Genomic DNA, 21,450 nt, shown 5'->3' with positions numbered 1-21,450 from the left:
TCACAGTTAGTCAGGGCGCATTACATTTGCGCGCATTTGGGGATTAAAATGTTTTACGTTTGCGCGCAACTTTCGATTACATTTGCGCGCATTTATCTTACAGGTAAACTCAGGTAAAAAAGGGAATATAATAAAATATAAATTATATAAAAATATAAAATAATGACTATTATTTTCATAATAAATATGACGATAAATCATTAACTTTGAAAATATATTTTAATTACATATTGCTTATATTAACTTCTACGACAAAATATAAAGTGTTCATGATAAATACCGTTATAATTAACAGCAGACATGTAACTTCAAAATACGATGGATATTATACTTTCCGTATTGATAGAATATAATGCAACCGACGTATCCTGCTTGGAATACCACTTCCACCTCAGTCCTCGTGGCTGAGTAGGTGTCTTAGACTAACGGAAAGGGTACTTTTACGTAAAATAATTGAATACATTTATAAACGAATAAGTATTATTACCTAAGCTTACCTGAGTTTACCTGTCAAATAAATGCGCGCAATTGTAATCAAAAGCTGCGCGCAAACGTAATGATTTTTGCGCGCAAATGTAATGGTAATGCGCGCAAACGTAATGCACCGGTTAGTCAATCAAGCAGAATTACTGAGTTTTTCAATAATGCCAATGTGAATTATTTGTTGATAAGCTATTTTAAGTTCATTTGTATTTTTAAACATGTACAGTTACGGTAAGGGCAGATTTTGGCCTCAAATCAGGTTCATCTAACCAAAGATTTTGGACACCTTTTAAACACTTAAGTGTCTATTTCAATTGATTCAATTAGTGTATGTGACAGATTTTAACTGATTAAGTCATTAAAAACCCTACGATTCAAGCTAAAATATGAAAAATCTATCAAATATGCAAAAAATCATCACTTTTCAGAGGCTTTTTTGTTAAAAATGAAAGAGGCTGCATCCGTGTTCATCCTCAATCTTTATATATGTTATGTATTATCATCAAATGCAACTTACATTTTAATATTATGAATGAACACGAATGAGGCCACTTTCATCTAAGACGGAAACCGTATAAAATTTAACTAAAATGCTAAAATTGTGAAGATTTCAGTAATTTAGCATGACTTAATGATGTTAGTACCCAATATATGTGCATTGTATTGTCAAAAACGGCCCATATTTGTGTAGCAGAAGCATTCTACATTCCTATAAATAGCTAAAAGATTACATTTTCACAATTTTGCAAAACTGCTATATTTTGGGGCCAAAATGGGGTCTTACTGAACCTACTCCTTTGCAATTGGAATTTAAAAAAAGATATAATCAATTAATTATAAAAAGAATGATAACATCCTGGTGCAATAATTCTGAAATGGTTTATATCAAAATCCATAGTCTACAAAGATTTAAACAATTACACAGAGCACAAAGAAGATTGTCTTAACAGATAAACAGAAAAAAGAATTGATAAAGCATAATCTGTACTCCACGATAATTCCTACACATTCAATTTGTATAATGTTAATATCATAGCATTAGTAATTATATTATAGCCATCAAATCACATAACATAAAAATAAATGCTTAGTAACATTTTATTTTACATGTACTGCAAAGCACTCCATATCTTATTGAAAAGAGAACTTATCATGGCATAGCTTTATCTGCTATGTATTCTGGCAATTTATTGTTCAATAATTCTTATATCATTTGCATATCTATAAATACTTGAATTGGATTGGTCAATTAGAATTTTTCTCTAGGTTTACACTTCGATAAACCATGTTTCCGAAACTACTTTTGAAATCTATTCATGCGCGATACACATTCTTGCAGGGATACTGGGATTTTCAGCAAATTGAGATTATAAAGCAATTGCGTAACAGTTGTTTCTATTCTAATGCATATATAACCAAAATAAAGAATTAAAATAAATGCACTATACACACATATATAAAACACATGTATAATATGTATAATATAAAAGCTAAGCAAACATGCATAAATATAAGCAAGCAAGCTAAACAAACTAGAGGCTCTAAAGAGCCTGTGTCGCTCACCTTGGTCTATGTGACTATTAAACAAAGAAAGCAGATGGATTCATGACAAAATTGTATTTTGGTGATGGTGAGGTGTTTGTACATCTTACTTTACTGAACATCCTTGCTGCTTACAATTATCTCTATCTATAATGAACTTGGCCCAGTAGTTTCAGTGGAAAATGTTAGTAAAAATTTACAAATTTTATAAAAATTGTTGAAAATTGACTACAAAGGACAATAACTCCTTAGGGGTCAATTGACCATTTCGGTCATGTTGACTTATTTGTAAATCTTACTTTGCTGAACATTATTGCTGTTTACAGTTTATCTCTATCTATAATAATATTCAAGACAATAACCAAAAACAGCAAAATTTCCTTAAAATTACCAATTCAGGGGCAGCAACCCAACAACGGGTTGTCCGATTCACCTGAAAATTTCGGGGCAGATAGATCTTGACCTGATAAACAATTTAACCCCGTGTAAGATTTGCTCTAAAGGCTGCGGTTTCAGAGTTTTAAGCCAAAATCTACATTTCACCCCTATGTTCTATTTTTAGCCTTGGCGGCCATCTTGGTTGGTTGGCCAGGTCACGGGACACAATTTTTAAAATACATACCCCAATGATGATTGTGGCCAAGTTTGGTTTAATTTGGCCCAGTAGTTTCAGAGGAGAAGATTTTTGTAAAAGATGACTAAGATTTACGAAAAATGGTTAAAAATTGACTATAAAGGGCAATAACTCCTAAAGGGGTCAACAGATCATTTTGGTCCTGTTGACTTATTTGTAGATCTTACTTTACTGAACATTTTTGCTGTTTACAGTTTGTCTCTATCTATAATAATATTCAAGATAATAACCAAAAACAGCAAAATTTCCTTAAAATTACCAATTCAGGGGCAGTAACCTATCAAAGGGTTTTTCGATTCATCTCAAAATTTCAGGGCAGATAGATCTTGACCTGATTAACAATTTTACCCGTTGTCAGATTTGCTCTAAATGCTTTGGTTTTTGAGTTATAAGCCAAAAACTGCATTTTACCCCTATGTTCTTTTTTTAGCCATGCCGGCCATCTTGGTTGGTTGGCCGGGTCACCGGACACAATTTTTAAACTAGATACCCTAATAATGATTGTGGCCAAGTTTGGTAAAAATTGGCCCAATAGTTTCAGAGGAGAAGATTTTTGTAAAAGCTAACGACGGACGACGACGACGACGACGACGACGGACGACGGACGACGGACGCCGGACGCCAAGTGATGAGAAAAGCTCACTTGGCCCTTTGGGCCAGGTGAGCTAAAAAAGGAAACTGAGGACTTAAAGGTTGCAAGTTTTTTTTTATTTTCCAGGCTTTATTATATTATGACAAATAATTCACTATAAATACATTTTTGCAGACACAATGAAAAACATATTAACTTGTATGTCATAAAAATAAATTCAAATTCTGTATGAAAAATATGTGACTTTTTTCTTTAAAAACATTGTAATAATAGAACAGAGGTGTCTTTGAACTCATAATCATTTTACTTAAGTTATATAACAATAGTACTCTAGAGTAAGATTGAGTCAGTATTCATAATATGTAAATTTAATGCAGAAATGAAAGGTAATTGCCAAAATTCGTGTATCAGCAGGGGCTGATCCAGCCATTTTCAAAAGGGGGTACGGTCCAACTTTATGTCCCTATTCAAATGCATTGATCGTAAAAAAAAAAGTGGGAAGGTTCCGATGGGTTCTAATGCCTCAAGCCAAATAAGCTCCATCAACCATATATTTTAATTAAATGCCTCTAGATCCCTTCATTTTGTCATTTCTGGAATATCCTCTAAGTTATAGCAATACAGCATGGTCACTATTTCAGTTGTGAAATTGAATGTATCAATCATAAAAAAAAATAAAAACATTGATTAGTAAATACAAACAGTAAGAACTTTGTCATTTTTTCAGAACAATTTTCCTGATGTGACTTTTCTGGTATGGTGAAAATGTTTCATATACACTAAGTCCTCTGTTTTTAGCTGTCAGTTCTTTCAATAGATAATGTTTTGTAAAGGCTGACAAGTCCTGGTTGTACAGCTTGCCGTCACCCAAACGACTTGAATCTCTGTCTCTTGTATATATAACAAACACATCAGCTGTGAATGAAAGAAGAAAACAGTTTTAGATAATGAAGAGCTGAAACATGAATAATGAATATGTTTGGTTTTAGATTGTTCAATTAAGACTAAGCAGTCTGATAGAAAAAAAAATACCCAATTTCATTTTTTTTTAACATTCACTTAAATAACCAATTGGTAAAAAAATCTATGAAAAAGTAAAATACCCAAAATAAAGAACTCCATGATAAAATTCCAAACGGAAAGTCATTTATCAAATTACAAAATCTAAACCTCAAACACAACAAAACAAAACAAATGAAAAACGAACTGTTATATTCCTGAATAAGTACTGACATTTCCTTGAATATGTAGAAAACGGTGGATTAAACCTGGTTTTATAGCTAGCGAAACCTCTCATTTGTATAAGAGTCACACAGAATTTCTTTTTATTAACAACAATGTGTGATCAAAACAAACAGACATAATAGTTAAAATGTCAAAAAATACAGTGACTGCTACTAGCTATCTGTGCAACACCTCTTTAATTTAGAAAAAAAGACAATTTTGTCTATCCAGTTTATCTGTACAACTAAGATTTTTTTAACTAAAAAAAACCAATAGTTGGATGGAATTTTGTGAACAAAATCAAGACAAAGTTTAATTTCATGCCATATCCCTGAAGATTTTGAATAATGTGTTCAAAATAAGTAAGACCCCTGTTTTGAAAGTTCTTTAATCAATGTCTGATGGTTTCAAGCATGCCTTCTGAAAATGGCTAATATTGAAGAAGGGTTTGTATAGTAAGATTATACTTATTGTCTTACCTCCCATTTTATGACAAGCCTTGACAGTAACTACTTTCTTATCACCGAGTTCTTGGCCAGGGTTCTCTAAAATAACATTTCTTTCATTAAAATCAACAAATACAAAAACAAAGCGACATCTTGGAATAGACAATGCATCTGGATCAGCGACTTGTAATAAGAATGGCTTCATTGGAATATCTTTCTGCTGCAATGCCGATGTTAATATACTACGATGCATGTCCTGTGTTTCTTCATAGAAACTTAGGATACAAACAGATTCCTCCAAGTTCCCACTGCATATCTGATCTAGTATACTATTCATTGTTCTTGGTGTATTCCGCCTGTTCTGCTAAAATAAAAATTTTAATTTTCAAAAACCAAATAGCCATACACTTTTTTCCTTCTAGACATTGATAATATGTACCAGCCATAATAACATAAATAATGACACATTCTCTTATTTCCCATATTTTATCAAGTGTATTCAGATTAATCTTAGCAATTGGATACAAATGTCTTTATAAACATAGTTCTCAGTACAGACAAACCTTTGCAGTTTGTAAAAGTTTGAGGGCCTATTTATAATCCACTAAAAAAATATAAAAGTAAAATAAATTTGTGTTTCAGAAAAATAAATTCTTTTTTTTTTGTACTCTACTGGGAACTTTTTTCTTTCCTAATTTGATCTCAACAATTAAGAGTCATTTCTCCTATCTATCTTCATGTGTAAATTGATGCAATCAACTTAGTTACTAGTAAGCCGCACTATCTTTTTATGTAGTAAATTAAGCAGATCACCATAACAGTAACTTCTCTTTTTTTAAATTGGTATTGTCATCATGACCACTTATTTTACACGCTATGCACATGAAGTACCTTAATTTCGATGACCATTTCACCAAACAATATTTACAAGTATTAAATTGATTTGATCACCATGACAACCATTCTTCTACAACATACTTACATGTTGTACACCATGAACCTGTGGCCGTGCACTTGGACCATCACTGACATTTGCATCGTGACTTTGATGACCACCACTTCTCCATGGTAGATATTTATACAACAGAAAAAGTATCAATGGCTCTAGGATTAAACCAGCTACCAGAAAAAAGATTGTTTCTGTAAAAACAAAATGTTGTTTCAATTACTTTGATCATAATCAAAAGAAATGTTTTAAAAATTTGGAGTTTAAAATAAAACTGATTTAACAAACTCTATAGCAAGCTTGTGTGTGTTGCACACGATAAGAAAACAGAAAAATTTACCAACAAAGTCATAGCGAACATGCATTTTGTTTACATAAAAATTATAAAATATTCTTGACATTCATGGTATTAGTGCATATATAATTAAGAGATAACTGTATTGTATTTGAAGCTTTAAGGCAGCAACCATTTGATTTTCTGGGGAGGGCTATGGTTTTTTTTTTTCTGTACAAACTTTTTTTTCGCATGCGGCGAAAAACAATCTATTTTTTTCGCAACAAGTCGAAAACAATTTTTTTCTTTCAATTTTAGCATTACATATAGTGGCAGCTGAGGGTGAAACAAACAATTTTTTTTTCTCAGAATCAAAAACAAATTATTTGTTTCTCCAAAAACTGGAAACAAACTTTTTTTTCCAAAAAAAACCATAGCCCCCCCCCCCCCCCCCCCCCCCAGAAAATCAAATGGTTGCTGCCTAAGGACGTCCATCGACAGTAAAACTACCGATGGACGGCCGCAGAGCTTCAAATACAATACAGTTATCTCTATTCTAATGCAAAACAAGTTCATAATTAAATTTCAATCATTATTTTAGTGTAAAATCTTCATTAAAGAAAATTCTGCGAAAATATGTTATCTTCTTTGGTCCCTACAATAGGTGACGTCATAGGTATGCTTCCGGCGTCAAACATAAACACCTGGCATTTGCTGGCTTTTGTGCCGCTTCAGAATGTAATAAAATTTGATAAAAAGAAGATTTTTAGCTACAACAAGTGAGTGTTTTGCTTACTATTGTAGAAATTACATGTCAATACATTCAGCAATTCAAAATGTCGACTTCCTTAGTTACAGACAAGGAGATAGAGAATTTTACGCTAACTGGCATCCAATCAGAACCATTGATACAAAATAATTGCATTAGAATTATGATTTGGCTGTTGGTCTCTTTTAGGATAATGGTAATATATAACATGGGATATTAAATTGTAAATTAATATGATGAATAAATCAAGGCTTTTAAAACAAGAGGCTCTCAAGAGCCTGAATCGCTCACCTGGTAAACAATGCCTTATTGAACATATTGAACCATGCCAGGCAAACATGTACAGCTAACAATTCTTCAATATTACAAATACATATGACTTACTGTTTATAAATAAAGAAAATGAGACCAAAACACAAACACTTAAAACTTAGCAATGGACTGTGAAAATGAGGTCAAGTTCAAATAAAACCTGCGTAACCGACATATAGATCATAAAATATTTTCATACACCAAATATAGTTGTCCTAATGCATAAAGTATTAAAAAAATAGACCAAAACTAAAAAAGTTAACTTTGACCACTGAATTATGAAAATGAGGTCAAGGTTAGATGACACCTGTCAGCTAGACATGTACACCTTAAAATCATTCTATACACCAATTTTAGTAGACCTATTGCATATAGTATAAGAAAAACAGACCAAAACACAAAAACTTAACTATAACCACTGAACCATGAAAATGAGGTCAAGGCGAGATGACACCTGCCAGTTGGACATGTACACTTTACAGTTCTTCTATACACCATATCTACTAGACTTATTGCTTATAGTATCTGAGATATGGACTTGACCACGAAAATTTAACGTTGTTCACTGATCCATGAAATGAGGTCGAGGTCAAGTGAAAACTGTCCGACAGGCATGAGGACCTTGCAAGGAACGCACGTACCAAATATAGTTATTCAATTCTGCCGCCGGATCACTATCCCTATATCAAGCTATGTTTTTAGACAAAATAGAAAATAAAACACAAACTTTATTTTATACACCCTATGTTTTTGACAAAATAGAAAATAAAACACAAACTTTATTTCGTTAATAGTGACAAACAAAAAGGTAAAACCTGCTACACAAAAGAACAAGTGGTCAGTATGCTGGAGTTTCTTATCGACAACATATTTGTTGAGTTTGGAGGTAGACTTTTTCAACAAACTGTCGGCATTCCTATGGGAACGAACTGCGCGCCTCTCCTTGCTGACCTCTTCTTGTTTTCATATGAATCGGAGTTCCTTCAGACACTTGTCAAAAACAAGAAGATCAAAGAAGCCAGGTTATTTAATTTCACTTTCAGATATATTGATGATGTTCTTTCCATTAACAATCCTAACTTTTCTGATTGGGTTCCATTGATATATCCACCAGAACTAGAAATTAAAGAGACAACAGACACGGCTTCATCCGCCTCATTTTTAGACTTATACCTCGAATTTGACATACACAGTCATCTTAGTACCAGAATCTATGACAAACGAGACGATTTTGATTTTGAAATTATCAATTTCCCCCACCTTAGTAGCAACATACCAACTTCACCTGCATATGGAATATACATTTCCCAACTTATTCGGTATTCAAGAGCTTGCAGCTCCTACTCAGACTTTGTAAAACGTCACCAGTGTCTGAGCAGAAAGTTGATGAACCAGGGGTATGTCAAAGAACGTCTCGTCCTTTTTCTAAAAAAGTTCATCGGAAGGTACCCAGAACTTGTTGATAAATATTCCGTATCAACTTCACAAATAATACACGATGGTCTTGAAGTATAGATTTTGCGTACTGACGTTGTTTATCATCTTAATTACGTGTTATATTATTCTTTTATTTGTCTTTATTAATATTACTTTTACTGTTGTCTGTTTTTTGAGATATCCTTTTGACGTAACTCTGTGCTTATGTATCCCATCATACTTTGAACGACATAATTATTTTATGATGTGACTCTGTACCTATGTATCTTGTCATACTTTGAATGACAAAATTATTTTATGATGTGACTCTGTACCTATGTATCTTGTCATACTTTGAATGACAAAATTATTTTATTCATTAATATTACTTTTACTGTTAACCAACTTTTTTTGTGATATACATTTTACGTGACTCTGTACTTATGTATCACGTCATACTTTGAACCACACTATTATTTTATTTATTATTATTACTTTAACTGCTAAGTCAGTGTTTGTTATATCTATTTTGCGTGACTGTATTTATGCATCCCGTCATACTTTGAACGACAAAATTATTTCATGTCTACCTGTGCGAATTTCAAACGCGCAATTTTACACCAGTACCCATACCCTCCTTCCTTGATGGGTGCATTTTACATAGACAAATATAATCGTATAATATAATCAAAATGAGGATGTTAATTTGATGTATGCCTTTTTGTGCTTCTTCGTTACATTTGTTGTTTTTATAGTGATTAAGATGATAACACAATGTTGACTGCTGTACCCCTATTTTTGACATTTTTACCTATTATGTCTGTTTGTTTTGTTCACGCATCGGTGACTATATAATGGAATTTGATGCGACTGTCATACAAGTGAGAGGTTTAGCTAGCTATAAAACCAGGTTCAATCCACCATTTTCTACATTTGAAAATGCCTGTACCAAGTCAGGAATATGACAGTTCTTGTCCATTCGTTTTTGATGCGTTTTGTTATTTGACTTTGCCATGTGATTATGGACTTTCCGAATTGATTTTCCTCTGAGTTCAGTATTTTTGTGATTTTACTTTTTATACACCCTACTGATCATTCAGTTGAAGTTTGGTTGAATTTGGTTGAGTAGTTTTAGAGGAGAAGATTTTTTAAAGTTAGCAAATATGATGAACAAATTGTGAAAAAAATTGTCATTAAAGGACAATAACCCCTTAAGGGGTCAATTGAAAATTTTGGTCATATTTAACTTATTTGTAGATCTTACTTTGCTGATCATTTTTGCTGTTTACAGGTATCTTTATCTATAATGATATTCAAGATAATGACCAAAAACTGCAAAATTTCCTTAAAATTACCAATTAAGTGGCAGCAACCCAACAATGGTTTGTTTGATTCGTCTGAAAATTTCAGGGCTGATAGATTTTGACCTAATGAACATTTTTACCGCATGTCAGATTTGCTCTAAATGCTTTCGTTTTTGAGATATAAGCCAAAAACTGCAATTGACCCCTATGTTCTATTTAAAGTAAGGGCGGCCATGTTTTTTGACGGATCAAAAATCGAAGCACACACTTTGTGCAGGATAATCTAAGGAACTATCATGCTAAGTTTCATCCAAATCCATTAAGTAGTTTCAGAGGAGAAGATTTTTTAAAGTTAGCAAATATGATGAACAAATTGTGAAAAATTGTCATTAAAGGACATTTACCCCTTAAGGGGTCAATTGACAATTTTGGTCATATTAACCTATTTGTAGATCTTACTTTGCTGATCATTTTTGCTGTTTACAGTTTATCTTTATCTATAATGATATTCAAGATAATGACCAAAAACTGCAAAATTTCCTTAAAATTACCAATTAAGTGGCAGCAACCCAACAATGGTTTGTTTGATTCGTTTGAAAATTTCAGGGCTGATAGATCTTGACCTAATGAACATTTTTACCCCCATGTCAGATTTGCTCTAAATGCTTTCGTTTTTGAGATATAAGCCAAAAACTGCATTTGACCCCTATGTTCTATTTAAAGTAAGGGCGGCCATGTTTTTTGACGGATCAAAAATCGAAGCACACACTTTGTGCAGGATAATCTAAGGAACTATCATGCTAAGTTTCATCCAAATCCATTAAGTAGTTTCAGAGGAGAAGATTTTTTAAAGTTAGCAAATATGATGAACAAATTGTGAAAAATTGTCATTAAAGGACATTTACCCCTTAAGGGGTCAATTGACAATTTTGGTCATATTAACCTATTTGTAGATCTTACTTTGCTGATCATTTTTGCTGTTTACAGTTTATCTTCATCTATAATAATATTCAAGATAATGACCAAAAACTGCAAAATTTCCTTAAAATTACCAATTAAGTGGCAGCAACCCAACAATGGTTTGTTTGATTCATCTGAAAATTTCAGGGCTAATAGATCTTGACCTAATGAACATTTTTACCCCTGTCAGATTTGCTCTAAATGCTTCCGTTTTTGAGATATAAGCCAAAAACTGCATTTGACCCCTATGTTCTATTTTAAGTAACGGCGGCCATGTTTTTTGACGGATCAAAAATCGAAGCACACACTTTGTGCAGGATAATCTAAGGAACAATCATTTTAAGTTTCATTCAAATCCATTCAGTAGTTTCAGAGGAGAAGATTTTTTAAAGTTAGCAAATATGATGAACAAATTGTGAAAAATTGTCATTAAAGGACATTTACCCCTTAAGGGGTCAATTGACAATTTTGGTCATATTAACCTATTTGTAGATCTTACTTTGCTGATCATTTTTGCTGTTTACAGTTTATCTTTATCTATAATGATATTCAAGATAATGACCAAAAACTGTAAAATTTCCTTAAAATTACCAATTAAGTGGCAGCAACCCAACAATGGTTTGTTTGATTCGTTTGAAAATTTCAGGGCTGATAGATCTTGACCTAATGAACATTTTTACCCCATGTCAGATTTGCTCTAAATGCTTTCGTTTTTGAGATATAAGCCAAAAACTGCATTTGACCCCTATGTTCTATTTAAAGTAAGGGCGGCCATGTTTTTTGACGGATCAAAAATCGAAGCACACACTTTGTGCAGGATAATCTAAGGAACTATCATGCTAAGTTTCATCCAAATCCATTCAGTAGTTTCAGAGGAGAAGATTTTTTAAAGTTAGCAAATATGATGAACAAATTGTGAAAAATTGTCATTAAAGGACATTTACCCCTTAAGGGGTCAATTGACAATTTTGGTCATATTAACCTATTTGTAGATCTTACTTTGCTGATCATTTTTGCTGTTTACAGTTTATCTTTATCTATAATGATATTCAAGATAATGACCAAAAACTGCAAAATTTCCTTAAAATTACCAATTAAGTGGCAGCAACCCAACAATGGTTTGTTTGATTCGTTTGAAAATTTCAGGGCTGATAGATCTTGACCTAATGAACATTTTTACCCCATGTCAGATTTGCTCTAAATGCTTTCGTTTTTGAGATATAAGCCAAAAACTGCATTTGACCCCTATGTTCTATTTAAAGTAAGGGCGGCCATGTTTTTTGACGGATCAAAAATCGAAGCACACACTTTGTGCAGGATAATCTAAGGAACTATCATGCTAAGTTTCATCCAAATCCATTCAGTAGTTTCAGAGGAGAAGATTTTTTAAAGTTAGCAAATATGATGAACAAATTGTGAAAAATTGTCATTAAAGGACATTTACCCCTTAAGGGGTCAATTGACAATTTTGGTCATATTAACCTATTTGTAGATCTTACTTTGCTGATCATTTTTGCTGTTTACAGTTTATCTTCATCTATAATAATATTCAAGATAATGACCAAAAACTGCAAAATTTCCTTAAAATTACCAATTAAGTGGCAGCAACCCAACAATGGTTTGTTTGATTCATCTGAAAATTTCAGGGCTAATAGATCTTGACCTAATGAACATTTTTACCCCTGTCAGATTTGCTCTAAATGCTTCCGTTTTTGAGATATAAGCCAAAAACTGCATTTGACCCCTATGTTCTATTTTAAGTAAGGGCGGCCATGTTTTTTGACGGATCAAAAATCGAAGCACACACTTTGTGCAGGATAATCTAAGGAACAATCATTTTAAGTTTCATCCAAATCCATTCAGTAGTTTCAGAGGAGAAGATGTTTGAAAAATTGTTAACGACGACAGACGACGACGTCGACGACGTCGACGACCGCCAAGTGATGAGAAAAGCTCACATGGCCTTTTAGGCCAGGTGAGCTAAAAAAATCACCAAAATTATTTTTTTCATTAGGATAAAAAGTTATAAGAAATTCTTTGATATTGCAATATATTATGTAATCATAAGTAATCCAAAGTAATCAGGATTACTTTGAAGAAAAGTAATCTTATGTAATCAACTACATTTGAAATAAGGTGTAATTATAATGTAATCGATTACATTTTATTAGCAAAGTAATTGTAATTTAATTGATTACATTTTAACGTAATCAACCCCATCCCTGTCAGGGACTCTCTTTGTCTTTGTCTTTGATAGTATTCTTTATGAAGTGCCTGTAGGCTATACCAAGCCAGGAATATGACCGTTGCATGCCTTTAGTTTGATGTGTTTGAACTTTTGAATTTGCCATTTTGTAAAGGACTGTATGTTTTAAATTACCTTGGAATACAGTATTTCGTTTTGCCATTTTACTTTTTGCATGCACTATAGAAACCTAGGACATTCATTTTTTATAGAATGAAGTACATATATCTGTTAGACATTTATAAAGACAAAACCAATTTGAATAAACCTATACATTATTACCTCTTTTTTTATATTTAAAAAAAAAAAAGTTCTTAAAAAAACTTATTTTCTTTATGAAAATTAAGGAAAAAAATTGAAACTGTGAGGCAAAATAAATCTTCAAACCAATGACCTGTTATAAGAAATTAACCTAGGAATTCAATCAGAGAGGGGAAGGGGGCCACCTCCTATATATACAAGGTAATAAGATGTGCTGCTGGAATAGGTTACCTTTTCAAGCTTAAAAATATGTGATTAGGTCAGGAAACTATTAGGAATATATGATTAGGTCAATAAAGTTCCCATAACTTCTTTTGTTGCATAAGTCCTTGTCAACACAATCATTGGAATTTATTTAAGACACAACTCATAATCACTGTATAACATTTATTTTTACTCTAATTTCAAATTACAAATCTTTTTCTTTTAAACAAAATACAACTCCGTTTCTCCGTTGAAGATATGCCACGTGAATAAATTACATAAATAATAGACAATTAACGGAGTTATGAATACAATGAACGGATCTGTAAATTACATAATAATAAGTATGGAGCACAATGAAAATGAAAAGAATATAAATCGCGGTTCGCGACACTCCCGACCCAGACATTTGGGTTTTAATTATAATGTTCAGAATATTGTTGTTCTGTTTCGACTTCAGAAAAAACTTCATCTCCATTGATATATGAAACAGTCCTGGTAAATGTCAGTACGATTGTTTGTGTTTTTGTTGTCACATGGGAAATATCTACAGCAGTTTCAGAATTGTTACGGTATTCTTCATCACTTATCACAATTACTTCATCATATGTATTATTATTTTCGACACTGTGCTCAAAAGAATCAGGAGATGAAATGTCTTCGTAAAGCATCTTCGTTTCCATTAAGCCTACACTTTCAGTACTTGAAAGACAATCATTCAAATTTTCACACATATTATTATTTTCATCATGATTTAAATTTTCACCTTCATCACTTGATAAGAATTCATCAATATTAAAATCTCCCCCAATATCTTGAACGTCACTCAGGTCTTGTAACAAATCTAGAATTGTATCATCATCACTTACGTCTTCGTAGTATTGGTTTTCCAGAGTTTCAATATCTCCTTTTTTAGCCTCTATAGCTTTACGTCTAGCATCCATTTTTGAAAGTTGATGAATAGAACTTAAATGTCTAAAAAGGTATTCCTTACGAATGAATTTAGAAAAACATCCATCTTCTGTGCAATTCCAGTGTTCAAGGGTCTTGGAATGGTTTTCTTTCACATGCCTAGTCAGATTTCTTTTATATTTGTATTCTCGAGTACACATATTACATCCAAACATGTTGGTATATTATTGGCGTGAGATATCTTTTATAAATCATTTTCTTTAAATAGGAATATTGAGAGAAAGCGCATGAAATTCACGTGCATTATTCGTTACATAAACGACTCCGTTAAGTCATTTAAACATCTCCGTTAGAACATAAACATACAGGTAAATTTTATACATCTCCGTTAGAACATAAACATACAGGTAAATTTTATACATCTCCGTTAGAACATAAACATACAGGTAAATTTTAAACATCTCCGTTAGACTAAAATAACTCCTCTAGTTCACTCTTGTTACAATTATTTACAATGTTAAATTATATATGTCTCTCGTAATCAAACTATTATTCACCGTAAAAATCTTTGATTTTACGTCTAGCCTTTTCAGCAGACTTCCTGACAGGTCTTGTTTCAGCAGATTCACTCTGACACGTATTCTCCTCATCAACCTTTGTTTTTTCTTCAATTTCCAAAGGGTATAGTAAATTTAACGGACGACTAATAACTTTTCTTGATGAAAGAACTACTTTTGCTGATCTAATCTCACCATCATTGCTATGAATTAACTGTACTAGTCTTCCTAATTTCCACACTCCCCTTGGAAGGTTGTCTTTAATAATGACAACATCTCCAACGATTGGAGCATATGGTGATTTCACTCTACCACACTTTAACTTGGTCTGAGTTCTTTCTCTCAAACTTAATAAATATTCATCCCTCCACATTGTCCAAAATGAATCCAAAAGTTTTTGTCCCTTTTTCCACATCTTAAGTAACTTGTCAGTTGAACTTTCAACAGGTGAGTAACTTTGGTCATTTATATCATATTCAATTTCTGGAATACCAATATTTGGGTTCAATGTGAGAAAGTGGCTTGGCGTAAGGTTAATATTCGAATTCACATCATCACCTATGTAAACCAATGGCCTCGCATTAACAATTGCTTCAGTTTCCTTAATAACTGTAAGTATTTGAACGTCGCTGACTAACCTTCCTTTCAGAACTTTTCGCAAAGAACGTTTTACCACACCAACAAGCCTTTCGTAAAAACCTCCCATCCATGGCGCTAATTCCGTTATAAAGGTCCATCGAATGCCAGCATTAGACACATAGTTTTGAACATCATCACATTTAATCACTTTCTTCCAAACTAAATCTAATGTTGCACTCCCCAACTTGAACTGGGCTGCATTATCACTTAGAATATTGCATGGAGCACCTCGAATTGATACGAATCTTCTAAATGCGTACAAAAATTCTTCAGTTGTCATATCATTTAACAATTCTAAATGTATAGCACGTGTAACAAAACAGGTAAACAAACATACCCATCTTTTCTTGTTCTCGCCATCATATTTTACATAAATCGGTCCAAGATAATCTAAGCCAGTACTTGCAAACGGAATGGATTGTGATACTCTAGATCTTGGAAATGGGGGCATCTTAGGCATTCCGTAATGTCCACCTTCAAACCTTCGACACACTAAGCAATGTCGTAAAACTTGTCTAACTGTGGAACGACCTTGTGGGATCCAAAACTTATGTCTTAATTTACTGAGAGTTTGTGATACACCACTATGAAAGAGGTCTTTGTGTATTCTTTCAATGATCAAACGCGTGAAGTCCTCCCCACGCGGAAGAAGAATCGGTATTCTAGCTGCTTCACTCAAATCTGCATTTTCGAATCTCCCTTTACAACGTAGAAAACCATCATCAGATATAAAAAGCCCAAGTTGATTCTGTAGGTTGTTTGGTTTGTTTTCATATATTGCACTAAAAATATCTGAATAATTCCTCCTTTGTACAAATTTGATCCATTTTTCTTCTGCAATTTTCAGTTCCTCGCATGTCAAAATTTTACTAGTCTTAACTGAAATTTTCTTAATTCGTGAAATGAATCGCTCAACCCATGCAGTCACTCGTATAAGTTTGTAATACGATGAGAAATTTTTGCACTGTATTCCATACGGTGTTTCAATCTGATTTCCTTCAATTTCTTTGGTACAGAGCAACGCACTACTTTCTGTTGTTTTCTTTCCTACTTTCAACTCACATTTATATTCTTGTTTAGCTAACACATCTTCACAGGTGAATATTTTCCACTGATGAATGTCGCTCAAAAGCCACTCAGGACCATGCCACCACAGACTATTGTCACAGAGCAGTCTAGTCGAAGTTCCTCTTGTTGCAACGTCTGCTGGATTTTCTTTGGTGGAAACATACAAGAATTTAACATCTTTATGAATTTTAATTTCTGTTATTCGATTTTTCACAAATACACCAAGATCCTTTTTTGTCGAAATCCACTTTAAAACACACTGAGAGTCTGTCCAAAGATATATCGTTTCAATGGGTACATTTAATTCCCCTTTAACGAATGCTAAACACCTAACACCTATCAAAACAGCCATCAATTCCAGCCTCGGAATAGTCATCCCTTTTACTGGAGCTAACCTTGATTTGGAAAATATTAGATCACACTTACTAGATTTCGAACTAGTTTGATGCAAATATATGACGATCGCATACGCACTCCCAGAGGCATCACAAAAACACAAAAGCCTATAATGAACTCTGTCATCCCCAGTCATAATACCAATACTTCTTGAAATTTGGCATTCAGACAATTGTTGTAGTTCTGCTTGAATAGAACCCCATTTTAATGAGTCCGTTCCTTGTAATTCGTCATCCCAACGTAAGTGTTTCTTCCATAAATCCTGAAGAAATATCTTACCCCTTATAAGAATAGGAGAAAATAATCCTAGCGGATCGAACACTTCTGATATTTCCTTTAATGTCTTCCGTTTTGTTATGTTTCCTGAGTTGATAAACGACTGAGAATGTTTCACAGATAATGTATCATTTTCAATATTCCAAAGATGTCCAAGAACTTTGGTTTGATTCACTTTTGGTTTGTCTTCAGGTAGAATGAAATCATTCACTGACTGGCTATTCGAAATCCATTCTCGTAGATTCATAGAAGCATCCTTAAATATTTGTTTTGATTCTGAGTAATGTGTCAGAGCATCTGTTACGGTATTTGCACCAGTAATGAGATTATCCACATAAATGTTATTCCTGATTTGCTCTGCTGTAGGCGTATTATACTTGTTAAGATGACTTTCAATGGTAGCTGCAAGAAGGAATGGACTAGATATTACACCAAAGGGCACACGGCAAAAACGAAATTCCTGAATATTTTCATTATTCAATGAAAAATTCTCAATATCTTTTAACCATAAAAATCTTGTTACATCTCGATCGCTGTTTTGAAGCCCGACTTGAAGAAATGCCTTCTCAATATCTGCAACTATAGCTATTCTGTAAAGCCTGAATCTTATTAATATACCACACAGATTGCGAAGCATAACTGGACCACGATATAGACACTCGTTTAAGCTGTTGACATCCTTGTTCATCTTAGCAGAAGCATCATACACTATTCTCATCTTAGTTGTCGATTTCTGTGGAGTTATAACTGCGTGATGTGGAATAAAATGTTTTCTTCCATCAACTCCTTTCTCGTCTACCAATTCAATTATACCTTTCGTTAACTGATCTTGAATAACTGAATTATATTGAGTCATCAACTCTGGTTTATTTCGCATTCGCGCAACACACGACTTCAATCGACCCATGGCAAGTTCTCTATTCACTGGTAGTTCATATTTTTCTTCTTTCCATGGCCATTTAACAAAATATCTCATATTTTCATATTGTAAGGTTTCTTTGAACGTTTCCATGGCCTTTGAATCACCAACATTTTCAATTTGTTCCGTAATTCCTTTTGAATCTAAATTCCAAAGGTCTGTAATGTCTGGTATTACAGAAACCGAAGAATCAGTTGTATTATGGTTTGTCATCATCATATCACCTGTATTTGAAAGGATCAGCAATCCTGATTCAGTTTTTTCATCATCCATTTCTTGTGATCTTCCTGTCAATATCCATCCTAATTTTGAAGCTAGCAAATATAATCCAGGTTGTATTTCTATTCTCTGAGACAATATCAAATCCAAATAATAATCATTGCCAATTAACAATTCTACTGAAGAAGACTCACTTCGTAATGGAATATCGTCGGCTAGTTCGACATCTTTTACGAAATGCTTTAAATGTTCCACAGATGAAATATCAATTCTTTTCCTTTGAATACTTCCACTAATGACAGGCACAATATTGGCGACAATACTGAAGAATTTCCCGTTGTTAAGTTTGATGTTCAATTTTGTTGAAGATGTCTTCACAATTTTCGGTTTATCACTGCCGAATGTTATAAGTTTTATTTCCTCTTCTTTTTCACCTTTCAGTTTGAGTTTGTTGGCCAGTTTCTGGGAAATATATGTCCTCTGGGATCCAGAATCAAATAAAATTCTTGTCTCCTGTTGCATAGAATTAGTAGGATTCCCAATTTTAGTTTTAGCTGTTTGCATCAAAACCATTTCACTAGATGAAATAAACACATTTTCATGAACAACTTCACATCCTTCATCAGAATAAGAGTCCAAATTTATACCATTGACACATTCTTCGTTGACATTACTATTGTAGTCTTCTGACAAATGAACACTGGTTAATTTTAACTTGAATTTCTTAGGACATAAACTTCTATGGTGAGAATCTTTTTCATTACAATGGATGCATATTTTGTTTCTTTTGCAATCAGTTGATTGGTGTCCATATTTTAGACATTTATAACAACTTCCTTTTAATTGTCGTTTGCGTTCTTCAATACTTTGATACTTTGGGCATTCATCACTCCAATGTTGTTGATAACAATATCTACATTTGTCAAAATAAGATATGTTACTTGGTTTACTACCTGTAGTTGCCACTAAAGCTTCAGCTGAATTCACTAATTGACCATTTCGATTACCATTCTGATATCTGGAATTTTTTGTCTGCCAAGGTTTATTCTTAGGACGGAATGTCTGTCCTCCGTTGAACGCTCTATTGGACGATCCGTTTGACGCTCCGTTGGATCGTTCTTTGGGTGTCTCCTTTTTATCAGACTTTTCTCTCGCAACCACATAATCACGTAATTTGTCACATAAACTCATAACTGTCCATTTTTCTTGTGATTCCTTTTGAATTTCTAACTGAAGAAGAACTTCCTCTGGTAACTTGCTTTTAACCATAGATACGAATATGTCTTGGCTCACATTTTGCTTTAGCACCTCTAAACTACGTAGATGACGATTTAATGTATCCATGAACTTTCTCAGAGAAGAAGTTTTGTTTGACGCCGATTCTAAATTAATCATCTCATTATAATGTAAATCAATAACAACCTGAATGTTTCCGAATCTTTCTTGCAAAATTGAAACTGCAACTTCGTAATTATCATTTGACAAGTTTAAACCTGATATTGCTTGTTTTGCTTCACCACCAATTTTACTTTTCAAATAATTGAATTTCTCAACCTTCGAAAGTTTTTTGTTCTTGTGTATAGTGCTTTCGAAAGAATCCCAGAATTCTATCCATTTAATTTTGTCACCATAAAATGAAATTATATCTATCTTTGGCAGTTTCACAGATGACTCATCGTTTTCTTTCATTTGTTGTCTAATTAATATTTCATTTTGCTGTTTCATTTGAGTTTCAACTATATCTTTCATTTCTCTTTGAAGTTCCACTATTTGGATAGGATCGATTTTTTCATGTTTTTCACCACTTTCCTGTTTGATAAATTCAACTAACCTTTCTTTGTATTGCTCCAACTCTAGATAACAATCTGTAGCCGCAGAACATAGTTGACAATCCTCTTCTACTACTTTTTCAATTTCTTCTGTTTCTTCTTCTCCAAGTGCATCGGCCACTTTACTGCTCTGAACTTCCAATTTGTTTACATAAAGTTTCAATTTTTCAACACACTTTGACGACTTAAACACATATTGCTGATGTTCAGGTAGAGGCACTTCTGTCTGTAGAATTGATAATCCTGATTTAATTTCCACTTGAAGACAATTACGATATCTTGTTCTAACACCTTTCATATAACTAGAAGCTGGCATTTTGCACAATATTTTGTTAACTCACTTTGTAATTTGTTTTTCACTCCCGGGTTCCGGCACCAAACAATGTTGCATAAGTCCTTGTCAACACAATCATTGGAATTTATTTAAGACACAACTCATAATCACTGTATAACATTTATTTTTACTCTAATTTCAAATTACAAATCTTTTTCTTTTAAACAAAATACAACTCCGTTTCTCCGTTGAAGATATGCCACGTGAATAAATTACATAAATAATAGACAATGAACGGATCTGTAAATTACATAATAATAAGTATGGAGCACATTGAAAATGAAAAGAATATAAATCGCAGTTCGCGACATCTTTGTCTGTCATCTCTCTTGGTGTTCCCCACTATTTTTTTAACAACCATTTTTTTCTATTTTGGCACTTAGGTATTCCACTTTCACATTACACACCACATAAACCCAAACAAAATGGGAAAAGTAATATTTTTACCTATGCAATATATGAAAAGGTATGCATTTTCAAACTCTAAATTATATGAAAAGGATGGGGTAACAGAACCCAAGTGGCAACCCTTATCGATTAAGTATTGAAGTGCCCCACCTCCCTCTCCCCCCTGAACATGTTACTTTTAAAATCATATATGCAAAACAATTCACTGTAGCAACTCATCAGTTTTTCTTGCTTGTATATATGATTTTAAGGACAAAATTAAGAAGCTTACCACTGACAAT

General features: G+C 33.1%; 1 protein-coding gene across 2 annotated transcripts in view; it reads right to left on the bottom strand.

The window, feature by feature from the left end:
* LOC143079189 (uncharacterized) overlaps positions 1–21,450 on the bottom strand; it is a 47,753-nt gene that overhangs the window by 20,474 nt on the left and 5,829 nt on the right. The window contains exons 4-6 of one of the 2 annotated variants that reach the window (XM_076254421.1): positions 5,904–6,061; positions 4,955–5,282; positions 3,943–4,166 (exon numbers count right to left, since the gene is read on the bottom strand). The exons of the other annotated variant lie outside the window; for it this stretch is intronic. Coding sequence (XP_076110536.1) covers positions 3,967–4,166; positions 4,955–5,282; positions 5,904–6,061 — 686 coding nt within the window. The 3' untranslated portion in view covers positions 3,943–3,966. Of the gene's footprint in view, positions 1–3,942; positions 4,167–4,954; positions 5,283–5,903; positions 6,062–21,450 lie in introns of those variants that run through there. 2 annotated transcript variants of the gene reach the window in all.

This window comes from Mytilus galloprovincialis, chromosome 6, assembly GCF_965363235.1.
Source record: "Mytilus galloprovincialis chromosome 6, xbMytGall1.hap1.1, whole genome shotgun sequence".
NCBI classification, from domain to species: Eukaryota; Metazoa; Mollusca; class Bivalvia; order Mytilida; family Mytilidae; genus Mytilus; species Mytilus galloprovincialis.
This window is presented reverse-complemented; position numbering and strand designations above follow the sequence as displayed.